General features: G+C 62.8%; 2 protein-coding genes across 5 annotated transcripts in view; one reads left to right on the forward strand and one right to left on the reverse strand.

Annotated features, from left to right (window-relative positions):
• Positions 1 to 1,200: 1,200 nt before the first annotated feature.
• On the forward strand, positions 1,201 to 9,792 carry RNH1 (ribonuclease/angiogenin inhibitor 1). 4 transcript variants are annotated; one of them, XM_074337015.2, is made up of 11 exons: positions 2,929 to 3,236; positions 3,442 to 3,577; positions 4,652 to 4,757; positions 5,978 to 6,148; positions 6,289 to 6,459; positions 6,976 to 7,146; positions 7,229 to 7,399; positions 7,618 to 7,788; positions 8,046 to 8,216; positions 9,268 to 9,438; positions 9,534 to 9,792. In XM_074337015.2, the coding sequence occupies exons 3-11, from the start codon at positions 4,672 to 4,674 to the stop codon at positions 9,619 to 9,621; spliced, it is 1,371 nt and encodes a 456-aa protein (XP_074193116.2). In that variant the 5' UTR covers positions 2,929 to 3,236; positions 3,442 to 3,577; positions 4,652 to 4,671; the 3' UTR covers positions 9,622 to 9,792. The 4 variants fall into 4 exon arrangements, with proteins under 4 accessions (XP_074193117.2, XP_019570336.3, XP_074193118.2 ...); XM_074337016.2 differs by lacking the exons at positions 2,929 to 3,236; positions 3,442 to 3,577 and adding an exon at positions 1,201 to 1,778; XM_019714777.3 differs by lacking the exons at positions 2,929 to 3,236; positions 3,442 to 3,577 and adding an exon at positions 1,212 to 1,382.
• A 1,569-nt stretch (positions 9,793 to 11,361) lies between these two features.
• PTDSS2 (phosphatidylserine synthase 2) overlaps positions 11,362 to 13,837 on the reverse strand; it is a 34,795-nt gene continuing 32,319 nt past the window's right edge. Inside the window, exons 7-12 of the mRNA XM_088789837.1 lie at positions 13,626 to 13,739; positions 13,324 to 13,442; positions 12,822 to 12,936; positions 12,592 to 12,737; positions 12,322 to 12,507; positions 11,362 to 12,192 (exon numbers count right to left, since the gene is read on the reverse strand). Coding sequence (XP_088645963.1) covers positions 12,033 to 12,192; positions 12,322 to 12,507; positions 12,592 to 12,737; positions 12,822 to 12,936; positions 13,324 to 13,442; positions 13,626 to 13,739 — 840 coding nt within the window. The 3' untranslated portion in view covers positions 11,362 to 12,032. The remainder of the gene's footprint in view (positions 12,193 to 12,321; positions 12,508 to 12,591; positions 12,738 to 12,821; positions 12,937 to 13,323; positions 13,443 to 13,625; positions 13,740 to 13,837) is intronic.

A 13,837-nucleotide genomic window follows, 5' to 3' on the forward strand; every position in this document is an offset into this window, starting at 1 on the left:
TATACTGCACTCACCTTTTCACTTAAAGGAAGCATTTTATGGCCTTCCTTTGGCACATCTGAATTCCCAGCATTACTAGTCTTACGCTTTGGACCATTATTAAGTAAAATAAGGGTTAAACACAAGCAATGCGATACTGTAACAGTCGATCTTATAACTGCAAAGGCCACTAAGTGGCTAATGGGCAGGGGGTGTTTACAGCACAGAGACACCAGACAAAGGGAATGATTCACATCCTGGGAGGGGCAGAACAAGATTAGAACAGCCCACAACTTAAAACTTATGACTTGCTTATTTCTGGAATTTTCATTTAATATTTTTGGACCATGGTTCATCACAGGTAACTGAAAGGACAGAAAGTGAAACCGTGGGTAAGGGGGGGACTGCTGTATAGAACTGCTGACTGAAAATAAAGAGAAAATCTTTAAAGCAGCCAGGAAGACAAGCCATCTTCAAAGGAGCAACAATAAGACTGACAGAAAGTATGGAAGTCAGAAAACAATGGAATAACATCCTCAGAGTGCTGACAGAAATAACTGCAAACCTGTAATTCTATACCCAGTAAAAATGTCCTTCAAAAACAGGGGACACACAGAGAAATTTTTCAGAGAAACAAAAACGGGGAGAATCCATCACCAGCAAACTTACATACAGCAAATGCAGTACTCGACGGAAGGTATTCTTCAGGGTTTCTAACTGTTCTGCTCAATGTCGAACCCTCAGCACCTACAACACAGCCCAGCACAAAGGCGCTCCTCAGTAAACACTGAATGGGTGCACTTAGGAAGACAACTGTCAACAGTCACTGACAACGTTACGGGATGAAGCATGACTCAGATTACAAATGTTGCCGTAATGAATAACGTTGACTCTTTCCTGCAAAATCACGTCTGTCCACCTGTCAGTCACAGTACATTTCTCTCCAGCCCTACGGCTGTTGTGCAGAAGCTTGAGACCTAGACTAAGACTTGGCTCCAAGTCACGGAGCCCAGGCCCTGCCCGCCGCGTTCACGCCACGACCCGGCCCCGAGGGGCGAGCTCAAGCCCGGAGGCCGCGTCCTCACCACGTCCACATCCGCGGCCCGCTCACCGCACGCGCCCGTCGGTGCATCAGTCCCAGCGCAGCCGCGCGCGAAACCGGGAGGGCCCCGCCTGGCCCGCGGCCCCGCCCCACCGCCACGTGGGCGCGCCGAAACCCACAGCTCCGCGCCGCAGAGCCGGCGCCCGCCCCGCGCGAGGTCCAGCCTCCGCCGACCAGACCGCGCCCCCACCGCTGGCTGCGACCCGGCGGCCCTCGCCCCGCTAGGCGCGCTCCATCCCCCGTCGTAAGTGGCCGTCTCCCTCCTGGTTGCAGGCCAGTGACAGTCCGCCGTCGTCTCGAGGTCAGTCACTCCCGCAGTCCGACAGCCCGTGCGCCCGTCCGCCGGCCGGCCAGCCTGGGGTCAGCCCTTACCAGCGCCGGCCTCGGTGGGGTCGTCTGCGGACGTGGGCCGGCTGCTGCTGCGGCCCTGCTGCCCCGGCTAGACGGGCGCTCGTGAGGCGGGGCGAAGGCGGGTAGGCGCAGGGACTGTGGGCACCAGGCCACCCGGGCCGGCGCAGCGAGGTGGGGCCGCGCAGGCTGAGGCCGCAGCGCCGCCCAGCGGACGTCGGCGCGCCCGGAGGACGTCAGAGCGCCCGAGTGCGCCTCCGCGCGTGCGCACCCGCCACCAAGCCTACTCCCGAGGCACGCTGGGAGTCCGGCGCGGAGACGTTGTCTGCGCTTGCGTGGTCCGCGATCGGTAGGTCTTTCCCAGCGCAGTCGTGAGGTCCGCCCTGATCCCCTTGTTTGTTGGTGCCCAGCAAGCTACTGTCCCAGTTGGGTCACACTTCACTTTATTCCCGCAAAGAACCGACGACCCCGGCAACCGGTGGGGTCCTCATCCCACGTCCGCACTGTGCTGCCCCCTGGCGGCCACGAAGATTAGGCCAGGTCCGCCGGGAGCACTGCGACGCTGGTGGGGGAGATCCCAGTCGCCCGCCCAGCCAGCACGCTGTCGCTGTGCGGGGCCCTGCCTGCCCCTGCCCCGCCACTCCGGCATCCGGATTCCCTTTCATCCTGCGTTATTCCCCCCTTGCACGTCCCGCATTCTAAATACGATTAATTTAGTTTTGCGTTCCCTTCGTCACTCGAGCTTGAGCTCCACGAGGGCGGGCTGAGGCCTGTGCCCTGCTTCGCCCGCCGATACAGCCCGAGAGCTGTGCCTGGCACACAGCAGGTGACCAGTAGCCGTGGGTTGAATCGATGGATTCCTGCGTGATGGGGACTCGTGGAACATCCCTGTTCTAACAAGTGCACAACTCAGGAGGGGACGCTCTTGAATAAGTAACTGCAGCCGCTTGGCAGACACTCGCGGCAGCTCTGGGCGCCCGCGGAGGTGACCTGCTAAGGCAGTGCCCACCTCAAGAGGTTTTCAAGCGTAATGCTCCACGTCCTGATGTGCAAGTTTAAAACATGAAGCAGTGCACCCTCCAGGGTCGTCCGTGTCAGTACAGTTTTGTTAACTGGCAGAGTACGGATGTGTTACACATTATTTAACCATTTCCTGCTTATAGACATTAGGTTGTTTCCAGGTTTGGGCAGTTACAGAAGGCTGCGAAAAGACGTTTTGAACGTGTCTCCTGCGTTCATACATGAATAGGGCTCTTGATTGATACGTAGAAAGGGGTGCGTGCGTGTTTTACAGAAGCCAACTCGCGCTCCCAACAGCCTGGCTGATTACAGTCTCACCCACGTCAGCACGTCCACAACAAACACTCGCCAGTCTCTCCCACTTCCAGTCTGGTGGCAAAGAAGCGTCAGGCATTTTGTTTCTGCCCCGGAACCGGCCTGCTGCCGGGAGGAGGCGCAGGAAGCGAGACGCGCCGCGGCCTCGGCGGGGGTCGCCCCCCACGCGCGCCTGCGCCCTTCTTGGCGAGCTGGCCGGTGCCCTGCCTGTTCTGGCCGACAAGGCCGCAAGGCCAATCGGGGCCAGCAAGTGGGAAATCAGATGTGGACGCGGAGCTTGACGCTGGGCTCCCCGGAGTGCGGCGACTCTTAATTAGAGGCGACGGCTCGGCGCGCGTCTCGGAAAGAGCCGCCGGGACAGGCCCGCCCCGGGGCCAGTGCCGCCGCCCCGCCGGGACCCCGCCCCGCCCGGCGGCCCCGCCCCCAGTCCAGGCCGCAGCAGCTGGTCGGGTTTGCGGCGGCGCGGCGCGAGGTGAGTTGCAGGTTCTGGGGTTCCTGGGGTTCGAGGGTCCTGGGGTCCGAGCGGGCCAGGCCGCGGGGGACCTTCTGCGGCGCCCCCTGGCGGAGCGGGCGAACTCGGGCGACACTGCGGGCGTGTTCTGGGGCCCGAGAAGGGCGCGGCCGGGCGCCGGGGACCCTGTCCGAGCGCCGTCTGAGCGCGGCCCGTTTCTTCCTAGAGTGACCGCGCCGACCCCAGCCCGAGGCCACCCGGAAACACGCGGAGCCTCGGGCCGGCGCGGAGGGCGGCGGCGGCCCTGGGCGGCCTCGCGCGGACCCCCGTTCGCTCCCGGCTGTTCCCCGCGCCTCGCAGAGGTAACCTGCGGTCCAGGGCTACCTTGCTCCCGGCGGACATAGGTCGTGGGCGCTGCCCCGGTGAAGGCCCAATCCCATCTCCTGCCCTCAGGGCAGGTCCTGCTGAGCTGCTCGTTGTCACACTGAAACCACTGATTAGGGGCGTTGTTCTGCTCCTGGACCCCCGACTTGGGACCCTAGGAAGCAGCCCAGCTGGGGGACTGACTCCCAGTGAGGCGGTGGGCCTGAAATGTGCTTGTCCAGGTTTAGATTAGGGGCCTTTAACCGGGGCATCTTTTGGGCGATGTTGCGTGTTTTCATGGGGTTCTCAAAGGGATCATTGAGCCCCAGAAATTAAGAAGTGCCTTCCTGGCCCAAAGGCCCAACCAGGGGACACCCCAATGTCTGGTGAAGCCTGGGCCCGGGAGGGCTCAGAATCAGCAGGCCGGTCCATGACTGAGGATTCTGAGTCAGGGTTTGGGTGACCACACCCTGGGCTCCCAGCAGGGGCGGGTACGCTTTCGCTCACATGCTCTGGCTGTGGGTTGGGTAGACAACTCCTCTGTGTGACAGTTGGGTGACATGGCCAGTCCCAGATGCCCTCACCCGTTTCAGCAGGCCCATCTGCTGGGACCTGCAAACATGAATTTGCCTGCTGGCCGGCACCCAGGAGTGGAAGTGGAGCCTTGGCCTGGGCCACTCTCCCCTCTGTGGGCTCCATTCAGCAAAGCCAGGCAGTGCCAGGCTGGCACACAAACATGTGAGGCACTGTTCTCAGGAACCCGGGGGTCTCAGGGAGCCAGGACCTCACATGGGGCTGAGTCATCCTGTTGGGCAGGGCCATTTTAAAGGGCAGCTCAAATCGCATCACTTCCAGGGCTTTCTGCAGCTCCTGAATGAAAGCCAGCTCCCTGCATCTCAGCACCCAGGGCTCTTCTCCCAGCCCTACCTTCAGGGCCTCAGGTGTCTTCAGGCTCCGGCTGGTCCCTGGTGAGATTAGGGCCTTTCACCTGCTCCCAGCCCGCCTGCTGGACCTCTGGCTTCTCAGACTTGAGAGCGGTTGGCTCACTCCTCCCCCTCTGGTCTTCCACCTAGAAAGCTCCGCCTCTCTCATCATGAGTGTGGACATCCACTACGAGCAGCTGAGTGACGACCAGTGGAGGGAGCTCCTGCCTCTGATGCAGCAGCAGCAGGTGGTCAGGTAGAGACGCCCTTGCCCAGGTCCTTGCAGGGTTGCCGGTGGGCTGGGGGCCCACGAGTGGGCGTGCTGGGCTCTGAAAGCTCTCAGCTCGTGGACACACAATGTAGACTCTGTGTCACGTGGTGTGAAAGGTTATTCTTGTATTTTACCCAACCATGTAAAAGTGTGAGCCTGTTCCCAGGTGGGCGGAGCGGCCGGCCCGGGTCTCTGGCTCGGCTCCTTCCTCAGGGCCGCAATCATGTCAGGTGGCTGCGTGCAGGCATGGCCTGTCCCTTCGCTGCCTGTTCTCACACACAGCAGTTCCTCAGGCTTCACAACAGATAGCTGCCTGCTTGTCTTAAACTTGTTGGAAATAGACTGAGGTTCACAGAAGAGTTATGAAGATGCTTTGGGGGCTCCCTGTGCCCCTCGTCCCATGTCCCCTGAAGTCAGTGCCCCATCGCCTGGGCCACTGGTGAAAATGAGGAGCCCAGTACAGCCACCTTGACTCCGATATCACCAGCTTTCCCACTGTGTCCTTTCTTGTTCCAGTCAGTGCAGGATCCCACGGGCCATTTGTCGTCAGGTCTCCTTGGCCCCCTCCCATCTGGGACGGTCCCTGTGTCCCTCTTTGTCCTTGGTCATCTGCCTCATGGGTCAGCTCAGGTCTGGAGAAAGTCCCTCTGATGTCTTCTTGTGGTTGAGTCACATATTTTTGGCGAGAACACACAGAAAAGATGCCGTGTCCTATGTGGAATACGGTGCTGTGGGCTATATGGTCACTGCTGTCACGTGACCACCTGTTAGGTGGCGTCTGCCGCTTCTCCAGGACTGTTTTGCCCTTTGGAACGGGTAAACATGTTGGGTGATGTGCCTTGACTCTGCTCGTGTCCTTTTCTGTTCAGTGTCGCCTCCTGACGTTGGCCTCCCTCAGGGGGTGTTGCCAGAATGGTCACGACTAGGCCTTGGTCTGACTGGGGGTTTTAGTGTCTTTACTCCTTGCCATTTTTCATTTGTCCCCCGACCCCATGTTGACTCCATCTCCCACGCAGCTGGGTGGACTCTGTTTTACCGGGTCACGCTGCCCACGCTGCTCCTTGCAGGCCTGGCTGTGCTGACCGAGTCCCTCCCTGGAGACTGGCCAGGGCTTTGGTGTTGGTCAGGTGTGGAGAGCGCTGGGCGCCCCAGCCATCACAACCTGCTGTGTGACCGACATGATCGTCTGGGTGTCCTGTCCGCAGGCTTGTTGACTGTGGCATCACGGAGGCACGATGCCAGGACATGAGCTCTGCGCTCCGAGGCAACCCCGCCCTGACCGAGCTGGACCTCTGCAACAACGAGCTGGGGGATGGGGGCCTGCGTGTGCTGCTGCAGGGTCTGCACGACCCCGCCTGCAAGATCCAGACGCTCAGGTGAGCCACCGGCGCTGGGCTCCCGCCTTAGCCCGGGTCAGCACAGTGACCCCTCACCTTCCACCCTGGGCCCCCCTGCACGGTGGCGTGCCTATGACGTGGGGCGTGGCAGCCCATGACGCCATGTGCTGCCCTGACAGCCTCCAGAACTGCTGCCTGACGGAGGCCGGCTGTGGGACCCTGCCTGACGTGCTGCGCTCTCTGCCCACCCTGCGTGAGCTGTACCTCAGTTACAACCCGCTGGGGGATGCGGGCCTGCAGCTCCTCTGCAAAGGGCTCCTGGACCCCCAGTGCCACATCGAGAAGCTGCAGTGAGTGTGCCCCACCACGCCCGCCCACAGCCCTGCACCCACCTGCCCCTCGGGATTTGGGGGAGGGCCTGCCCTGGGCAAGCCCCTTCCCAACACATGGGCTGCAGGGAGCTTGGAGGAGGGGCTCTCGGGGACCTACATATGTTCCTCTTTGGTGACACTGGGGCTGTGGCCCCCTGAAAGGAGCTGGCAACTGGCCTGTGATCCCGCACTTGACTGTGGGACGGCCTGGCCACCGTGAACACAAGATGGACTCAGCAATGGAGTAAGGAGGCTGATCCAGGAGGCCCACTGAGGAGGCCCAGCGTTTGTGTCCTGGGTCCAGTGACTCCAACGCTTGGGGGGCGCTGGTGGTCAGGGGCAACCCAGGAGAGTCCGGGCACTGCTGTGCTGTCACTGCCCAGCAGCCCCTCCGGTGTCCATGGGCCTCGCCGCCACAGGCCACAGGAGACCAGACAGGTGCCCTCGGCCGGGACGGGTCTGGAGGAGGCTGACCGCCTGCCCGCCCGTCCCCAGGGTGGAGTACTGCAACCTGACGGCCGCCAGCTGCGAGGCCCTGGCCGAGGTGCTCAAGACCAAGCGGGACTTGAAGGAGCTGATGGTGAACAGCAACGAGCTGGGCGAGGCCGGCGTGCGGGCCCTGTGCCAGGGCCTGGCGGCCTCCACCTGCCCGCTGGAGTCGCTCAAGTAAGCGTGGGGCCTGTGGGGGCAGGGCGGGGATCGGGGCGGCGTGGGGCTCCCCGTCCCACAGCGCCCCCTATGCCCCCAGGCTGGAGAGCTGTGGCCTCACTTCGGCCAACTGCCAGGACCTGTGCGGCATCGTGGCCTCCAAGGCCTCGCTGCGCGAGCTGTACCTGGGCAACAACAAGTTGGGTGACACGGGCATCGCGGAGCTGTGCCCCGGGCTGCTGAGCCCCAGCTCCCGGCTCAAGACCCTGTGGTGAGTGGGCCTCTGGGCAGGTGGCCGCAGAAATCCCGAGTAGCCCTGCACCCGCCATTTGACTGGCCCGCCCTCCCTGCTCCCTCCCGGGGCTGTGGCCAGGCAAGGGGCCTGAGAGTGGCCGGGTAGCATGAGCAGTGTTCACGATTGTCACTAACTGTGTTGACACTGGGCTGGCATTGCCCCTGGTGGCCTGCAGTGACGTGTCCCCCCCACAGGCTCTGGGAGTGTGACATCACAGCCAGCGGCTGCAGACACCTCTGCCGCGTCCTCAGGACCAAGGAAAGCCTGAAGGAGCTCAGTATGGCTGGGAACGAGGTGGGGGACGAGGGTGCCCGGCTGCTGTGTGACACCCTCCTGGAGCCCAGCTGCCGCCTGGAGTCCCTGTGGTGAGTGCAGCCCGGCAGTAGCCAGGGATGAAAGTGCCCGAGGGGACCTGTGTGAGGAGGGAGACCGGGGCCCAGTGGGGACCGTGCCAGGGGCCGAGGACCTAGGTCGGCTGCTACACTTGGGAGCAAGGCAGGAGTAAGGAGGGGCTGTCAAAGTGGGGTGTCCCTGGAAAGTGGGAAGGCGCCGGTGTCCTGGGAGGGTGGGGCTGGGGGTACTCAGAGGCGGGGGCCGCAGTCCTCTGTGTCCGTGTCCACAGGGTGAAGTCCTGTAGCTTCACGGCCGCCTGCTGCCAGCACTTCAGCACCATGCTGGCACGGAACACTTGTCTGCTGGAGCTGCAGCTGGGCAGCAACAAGCTGGGGGACGACGGCGTGCAGGAGCTGTGCACTGGCCTGAGCCAGCCGGGCACCACGCTACGGGAGCTCTGGTGAGCGTGCTCCCCGTGAGGCCCTCCCCACGGTCACGGTCCTGCGCCTTCCTCCTCCCGCATGTCCTTGCAGCGTCCCTCTGCTTTGGTTAACTGCCGTCTCTAGTGCTTCCAGAATGAGCTCGGAGGGAGGACGTGGACCCCACTGTGCTGAGCCTCACCCATTGGGGCCCTTTGCATCACCAGCTTTCTCTGGGGCGGTCGTGTTCTGGGGTTCAGTGTTCTTTGCAGATGGGGGTCCTGGCTCATTATCTGAGCAGACACTTGGTCATGCTGAGAAGTGTCGTCCCTCTGATGGTGGTTTCCTCCTGGAGCCCTCAGGAAGCCACGGTTAGGTCTCCCAGACCAGGCCTTGCTTTGCTCTCTCCATGGCTTGCATTTCTGCTGCCTGTCACAAATTTTCTGTGTTCTGTGCCTCTCACTGGTGGCTTTCCAGTGACACCTGGCACCCTGGATGGAGCACAGGTTGGGGGGTGGGGATGGGCAGCCCTGAGCCTGGCCCTGCAGGCTGAGCCCGAAGGTCCCCCAGCTCCTTTCTTTAGCCTGTCCCCATGGCCTCTCCTTGGGCGGAAGCCTTTGTGCGCTCCACGCATCCCATCACCCTCCGCCCCACAGCTTTGCCCTTGGCCTCTGGCTGCCTCCTCTGCCCAACCCACGGGCTCGGCTCTCGGGTGGTGAAGAAGCAAGGAGTGGGGAAGGCCGTCTTCCTCCTGTTGTCCTCGCCTGGCACTGAACACTATCTTTTCCAGAAGGCCCCTGGGTGCCCACCTTCTGCCAGAGGAGGCTGGGACCCTAAGTCCAGGATATGACTGCTGTGCCACCTGCAGGGAGCTCTGTATGCACTTCCCACCTTCATGGTCCATCCGGGGCCACTGGGAAACCCACATACTCAGGCTGAGGTGTGGGGCACAGCGCCGTCCCCAGGGCTTGGTGTGCCACGGGCAGATGTCTCCGGGCTCTGTGGCATGGCGGTGTGGCCCAGGCCGCTTGGCCAGTCAGTGGCAGCCTGGGGGTGTGCCCTGTCCCGACCTCTGCCCTGCTCTCCACCCAGGCTGGGGGACTGCGAGGTGACCAACAGCGGCTGCAGCAGCCTCGCAGCTCTCCTGCTGACCAACCACAGCCTCCGCCAGCTGGACGTCAGCAACAACTGTATGAGCGACCCAGGTGTCCTGCAGCTGGCCGAGAGCCTCCAGCAGCCCAGCTGCACCCTGGAAAAGCTGGTGTAAGTGGCTTGGCGGGCGGTGTGGCCTGGCGGGATGGCAGGGGTGGGGGGCACGGCCGAGGCCCCGGCCCACTCCCTGCCTGCCCTCTGCACAGTCTCTTCGACATCTACGTGTCGGAGCACACGGATGACCGCCTGCGGGCCCTGGAGGAGAGCAAGCCCGGCCTGAAGATCGTCTACTGAGGCCCGGCCCCCGGCTCCCGAAACCCGCTCTGGCCCGTCCTTGCTCCACGGAGGGGGCTGGCCAGCTCCCAGGGCTCTCACTCCACTGTCTTAGCTTTGACTAGAGAATCGCTTTAACCTGTAAGAACATTTTGGACACTTTTTAATTATTAAAGCACTTTTTGGGCAGGAGGGTCCCTGTCCTTCCTTGTGGGGTCCCTGCTCCCGTATCGGAGGTGTGATGCCTTTAGGAGCAGTCCTGCTGCCCAAGACCGCCACAGACTTAGCTGCTTAAAGTAACCGTCTGGGCCGAGCCCCCAACTGGCTGGCAGGACCCAGGCCTAGTCCTGGCAGCCACAAAGCATTCAGTTCTTCAAGGTTTGGGAGGGAGGGCCCATAGGACACCGGGCATTCAGCCCTCAGGAGCCTGGCTCACCATGACCCAGCCTGGCATCGGTCAGCAGCTGGCCAACAGCCCATGTGCTACAAGCCCCTGCTGTGAGCTGCTCCCTGGGCACGGCCGCTCCTGCAGCCTCCAAATGGCTGGACCCAGATGCACTCCTGGCAGGCAGAGCCCACAGCCCTCTGGATGGGAGGGCAGGGTCCACCCTGGAATCTAGCTGGCCTCATCTTGCCGACACAGGTGACCTGTCCTGACTGGCACAATCAAGGGACCCGTGGGGCACAAGCAGCTTGCAGAGGCACTTCCAGCTCACTGCTGCACAGCCTTTCCAAGTGCCCAGAGTTTGGCCTCTAATTGTGACCCCTCCGTGCAAGGAGCCAAGGGTCCTTGGAGGAATGAATGGTGACCCCAGTCTGGGCAGGAAATGTACAAAGTGAGCCTGGAACGGCTTGAGCCGGAAACCATGGGTGCTGAGACCCCCAGACTGCCCAGGGGCCAAACCTGGGACAAGGGGAGCAAGGGACGCAGCACGCTGGCTGTGGGTCACCACCACCCAGAGTAGGGAGGCAGGGAAGGAGGGAGGTGGGGACCCACAGTGGTGACTGGGAGCCAGGCACCACAGCCACCGGCCCATGACACTCATCCACGGGGGGACACACTGCGGGTGGAGCTGAGGGCACCGGACACATGGAGAGCGTCCCTGCGTTGCCGATGGGTAGCAGCTTTTAGAGACCACAGCTAACTCGGCGGTGAGAACACAGCGAGCCTCTGGGGGGCAGGCTGAGGCCCGGTCACTCCACAGGCAACGCCCAGCTGATCGGGCACCCCCAAAGTGAGGGCGGCCTGGAGGGCAATGGAGCCTCAAGGGAGACAAACTGACTGGGGGCAGAGATCGCCGTCTGCAGCCGCCCTCCCCAGGGTTCAGGCAGTGGGGGGCACACAGGTACTCCATGGCCCATGCTCACATCCTCTAGGTTTGAGGGCAGGGTCCTCCAAGAGGCAGAACTGGGCCCCGCCCCAGGACTGGCCAGGCTCACCCTCTTCTGGGTGAGAGGGGGCAGGGAGCACCCTCAGCCGGGATGGGGATTTGGGAATTCAGGGCACTTTTCACTTGGGGCTGACTTTTTCAGGGTCCATCGCCACCCCAACTAGAACCAGCCCCCAGGCGCCCGCCTCCCATGCACCGCCAAGTGTACTAACGCAGCAGGTGGCGGGAACGTGGCGACTCTCAAGCCCCACTGGCTGGCTGCCCGCCCAGTCCTGCCCACTGGACTCTCCCGCCCCTCTGGGCGACGTCCCCGGGGAGGCGAGCATGGGGCAGGGTAGAGGTTGGGGCAGCAAGGATGAGAGCTGCAGGCCATCGTCAATTCGATTTATTTGTTCTGTTTGCTCATGGAGATGACCAACTCAGGCCAGAGACCCCACGACCCCTCTTCCCGACCAAGGGCACCAGGCCTTGGAGTTCCTGACCTAGTACCCCCGGTGACGTTTGCCCTGTCCACACGCCCTCCAGGTTAGCTGAGTTTGAGGAAGGCTTCTGAGGAAATGGCTCAGGGCTGCAGCTCCGGTGCACACCGTCTCCACCATCTCGGGTATCCGTGGGTCACTGTCATTGACACGTGTGGCCAAGGGGCCACTGGGGGCCAGTGGGGAGAAAGGGCCAGGCCGTCTGGCCCCCAGGGCTTGGTGTGGGCCAACCATACAGAAAGGGGACCCAGGGAACCCAGGGCAAGCCCCGGCCATGCCTACCAGCCTGAGAAGTCTCAGGAGCCAGCATGGAGCACAGATGTGTACGTGCGCACACACGCCACACACATGTGCACACAAGCACGCACACGTGCACACACATGCAACATGTACACGCACGCACACATGCCACACACATACACCAACCCGGGTCAGGGTCTCCTTCACGCCCTCCTCAGAGCCCCACTGTGCGCACGGAAACACCACGAGGGCAGGCTCCTGGCAGGAATCACAGGACGAAGGGACAGCAGGCCCAGGCCCCTGGCGGCAGCGAGGGGCAGCGTCAGTCCAGAGCCGGCGCCCCCTCCCTCTCAGCCTCCACTGGCCCGGTGGGCGCATCCGGCCCAGGCAGGGTCCCGTCCGTATTGCCCTCGGCGCTGCCCTTGTCACCACCACTCTGCTGCTTCTGCCGCCGTGTCTCCTTGTACCGCAGGGTGATGTCCCTGGGGGCAGCAGGGCGTGTCACCCCCAGCAGGCCTGCACGGCCAGAACAGAACCACGCAGGACCCAGGCGCCTCTCAGACCCACCCCGGGACACGGTGTGGCCGCTCCTCTGGGGCCCTGGCGCTCACCGCAGGAAGAAGCGCCAGACGGTCCAGGTGAACACCAACACGGAGCCGAGCGTCCAGCACTGGGCGATGTAGAAGGGCAGGGACAGCGTAAGTGTGTGTGGGTCGTACTTGACCACAATGAGCAGCTCCGTGGCGGTGATGGCGGCCACCAGCCAAGCCTGCTGGCCCAGCTTCTTGTGTGGCTTCCTGCAGAGGGAAGGGAGGGCACAGCTGAGGGGGCCCGGGCCCCGCCCCCACCCCCACCCCTGTCCTGCCCGCCCCTGGACTCACGGGTCATCCATGAAGTCGTAGATCTCCCGCATGGCCACGCCACCCACGTTCACGAAGAACACCAGCCGCAGCAGGACTAGGTAGTGCTCGGGGGGCAGCCACAGCACAAACTTCAGGTAGAAGGTGTTCAGCTCTGCCAAAAGAAACTGGGGGACACAGACCAGTGGGCACGGGCCCTGCCCCCCGGGCCATGCCCCCGCGGGCCGCGCGCAGGAGACCGGCCGCCTTACCACCAGGATGATGCCACACACGGCCAGCCAGCGGCGCAGGCTGGAGGCGGGCTTCCACTCAAAGCGCACCCAGCTGTAGGGCGTGAACTGGAAGGCAATCCTCTTCATCTTGCCCCTGGGGGCCAGACGGGTGCTCAGCCAGGGCGCTGAGCTCCGTGCCCGGCCCATGCCCCCAGAGGGCCCCACTCCCCAGTGACACCCACGTCTTTTCCTGGACTGTTCCTGTCTTTTAAATCCAAGTAGAAATGACAGAGCACCCGCACCCACTTCGTGAGCAGGGCGGCCTTCCGAAAAGGGACAGACTGCCCTCTGGCCACCAGGGGCCTTGGAAAGGTTCCCACGGGTCAGATCGCAGATGGAGATTATAGGAGGAAAAATCCTCGCCTGTCACCCTCCTCCCCAAAGACGTGTCATGTGGAGCCTGGCCTGGACCTCAGGGGCCACCTCCAGGCCCCACACAGATGCCCGGGCCCCACAGAGAAGGGCGGCGAGGAAAGCGTACTTGTAGGTCGGAATGTTCCAGAGGCCCTGCCACTTGTATGTCTTGAGGGACAGCCACTCGAGGGTCTTCATGCCGCAGTAGATGCCCAGCCCGTTGCAGATGAGCACGTCCATGATCCACTGGGGGCGGGAGGCAAGTGCCGGTATACCACCAGCTCTGTCATGCCTCATCTGAGGGGACCCTGCACCCATGTCCCTCTCCCCAAGGACAGAGTGGGACTGGGTAAAGGGGGGGGGGTGTGCTGAGACCACGCCCACCCAGTGGGCGTGGCTCCCGCCCCGATGGGCGTGGCCAGCACCTACGTGGTCCCACCAGCACTCGCTGAAGTTGGGCAGCTGGTGCTCCAGGCTGTACTCCAGGAACTCGAACATCACACTCACGATCGTGCACGTCCACCAGTCGCGGATCATCAGGGTCTGCGGGCCGGGGGACCAACGGGGATGCCCACTGCGGGTCAGCCCCATCCAGCCTAATGCCCACCACCCCGGTAAGTGACGCTCAGTGGGTGGGCAGC

The sequence above is a fragment of the Rhinolophus sinicus genome, chromosome 14, assembly GCF_057876585.1.
Source record: "Rhinolophus sinicus isolate RSI-liver-muscle chromosome 14, RSI-T2T, whole genome shotgun sequence".
In the NCBI taxonomy this organism is placed as follows: Eukaryota; Metazoa; Chordata; class Mammalia; order Chiroptera; family Rhinolophidae; genus Rhinolophus; species Rhinolophus sinicus.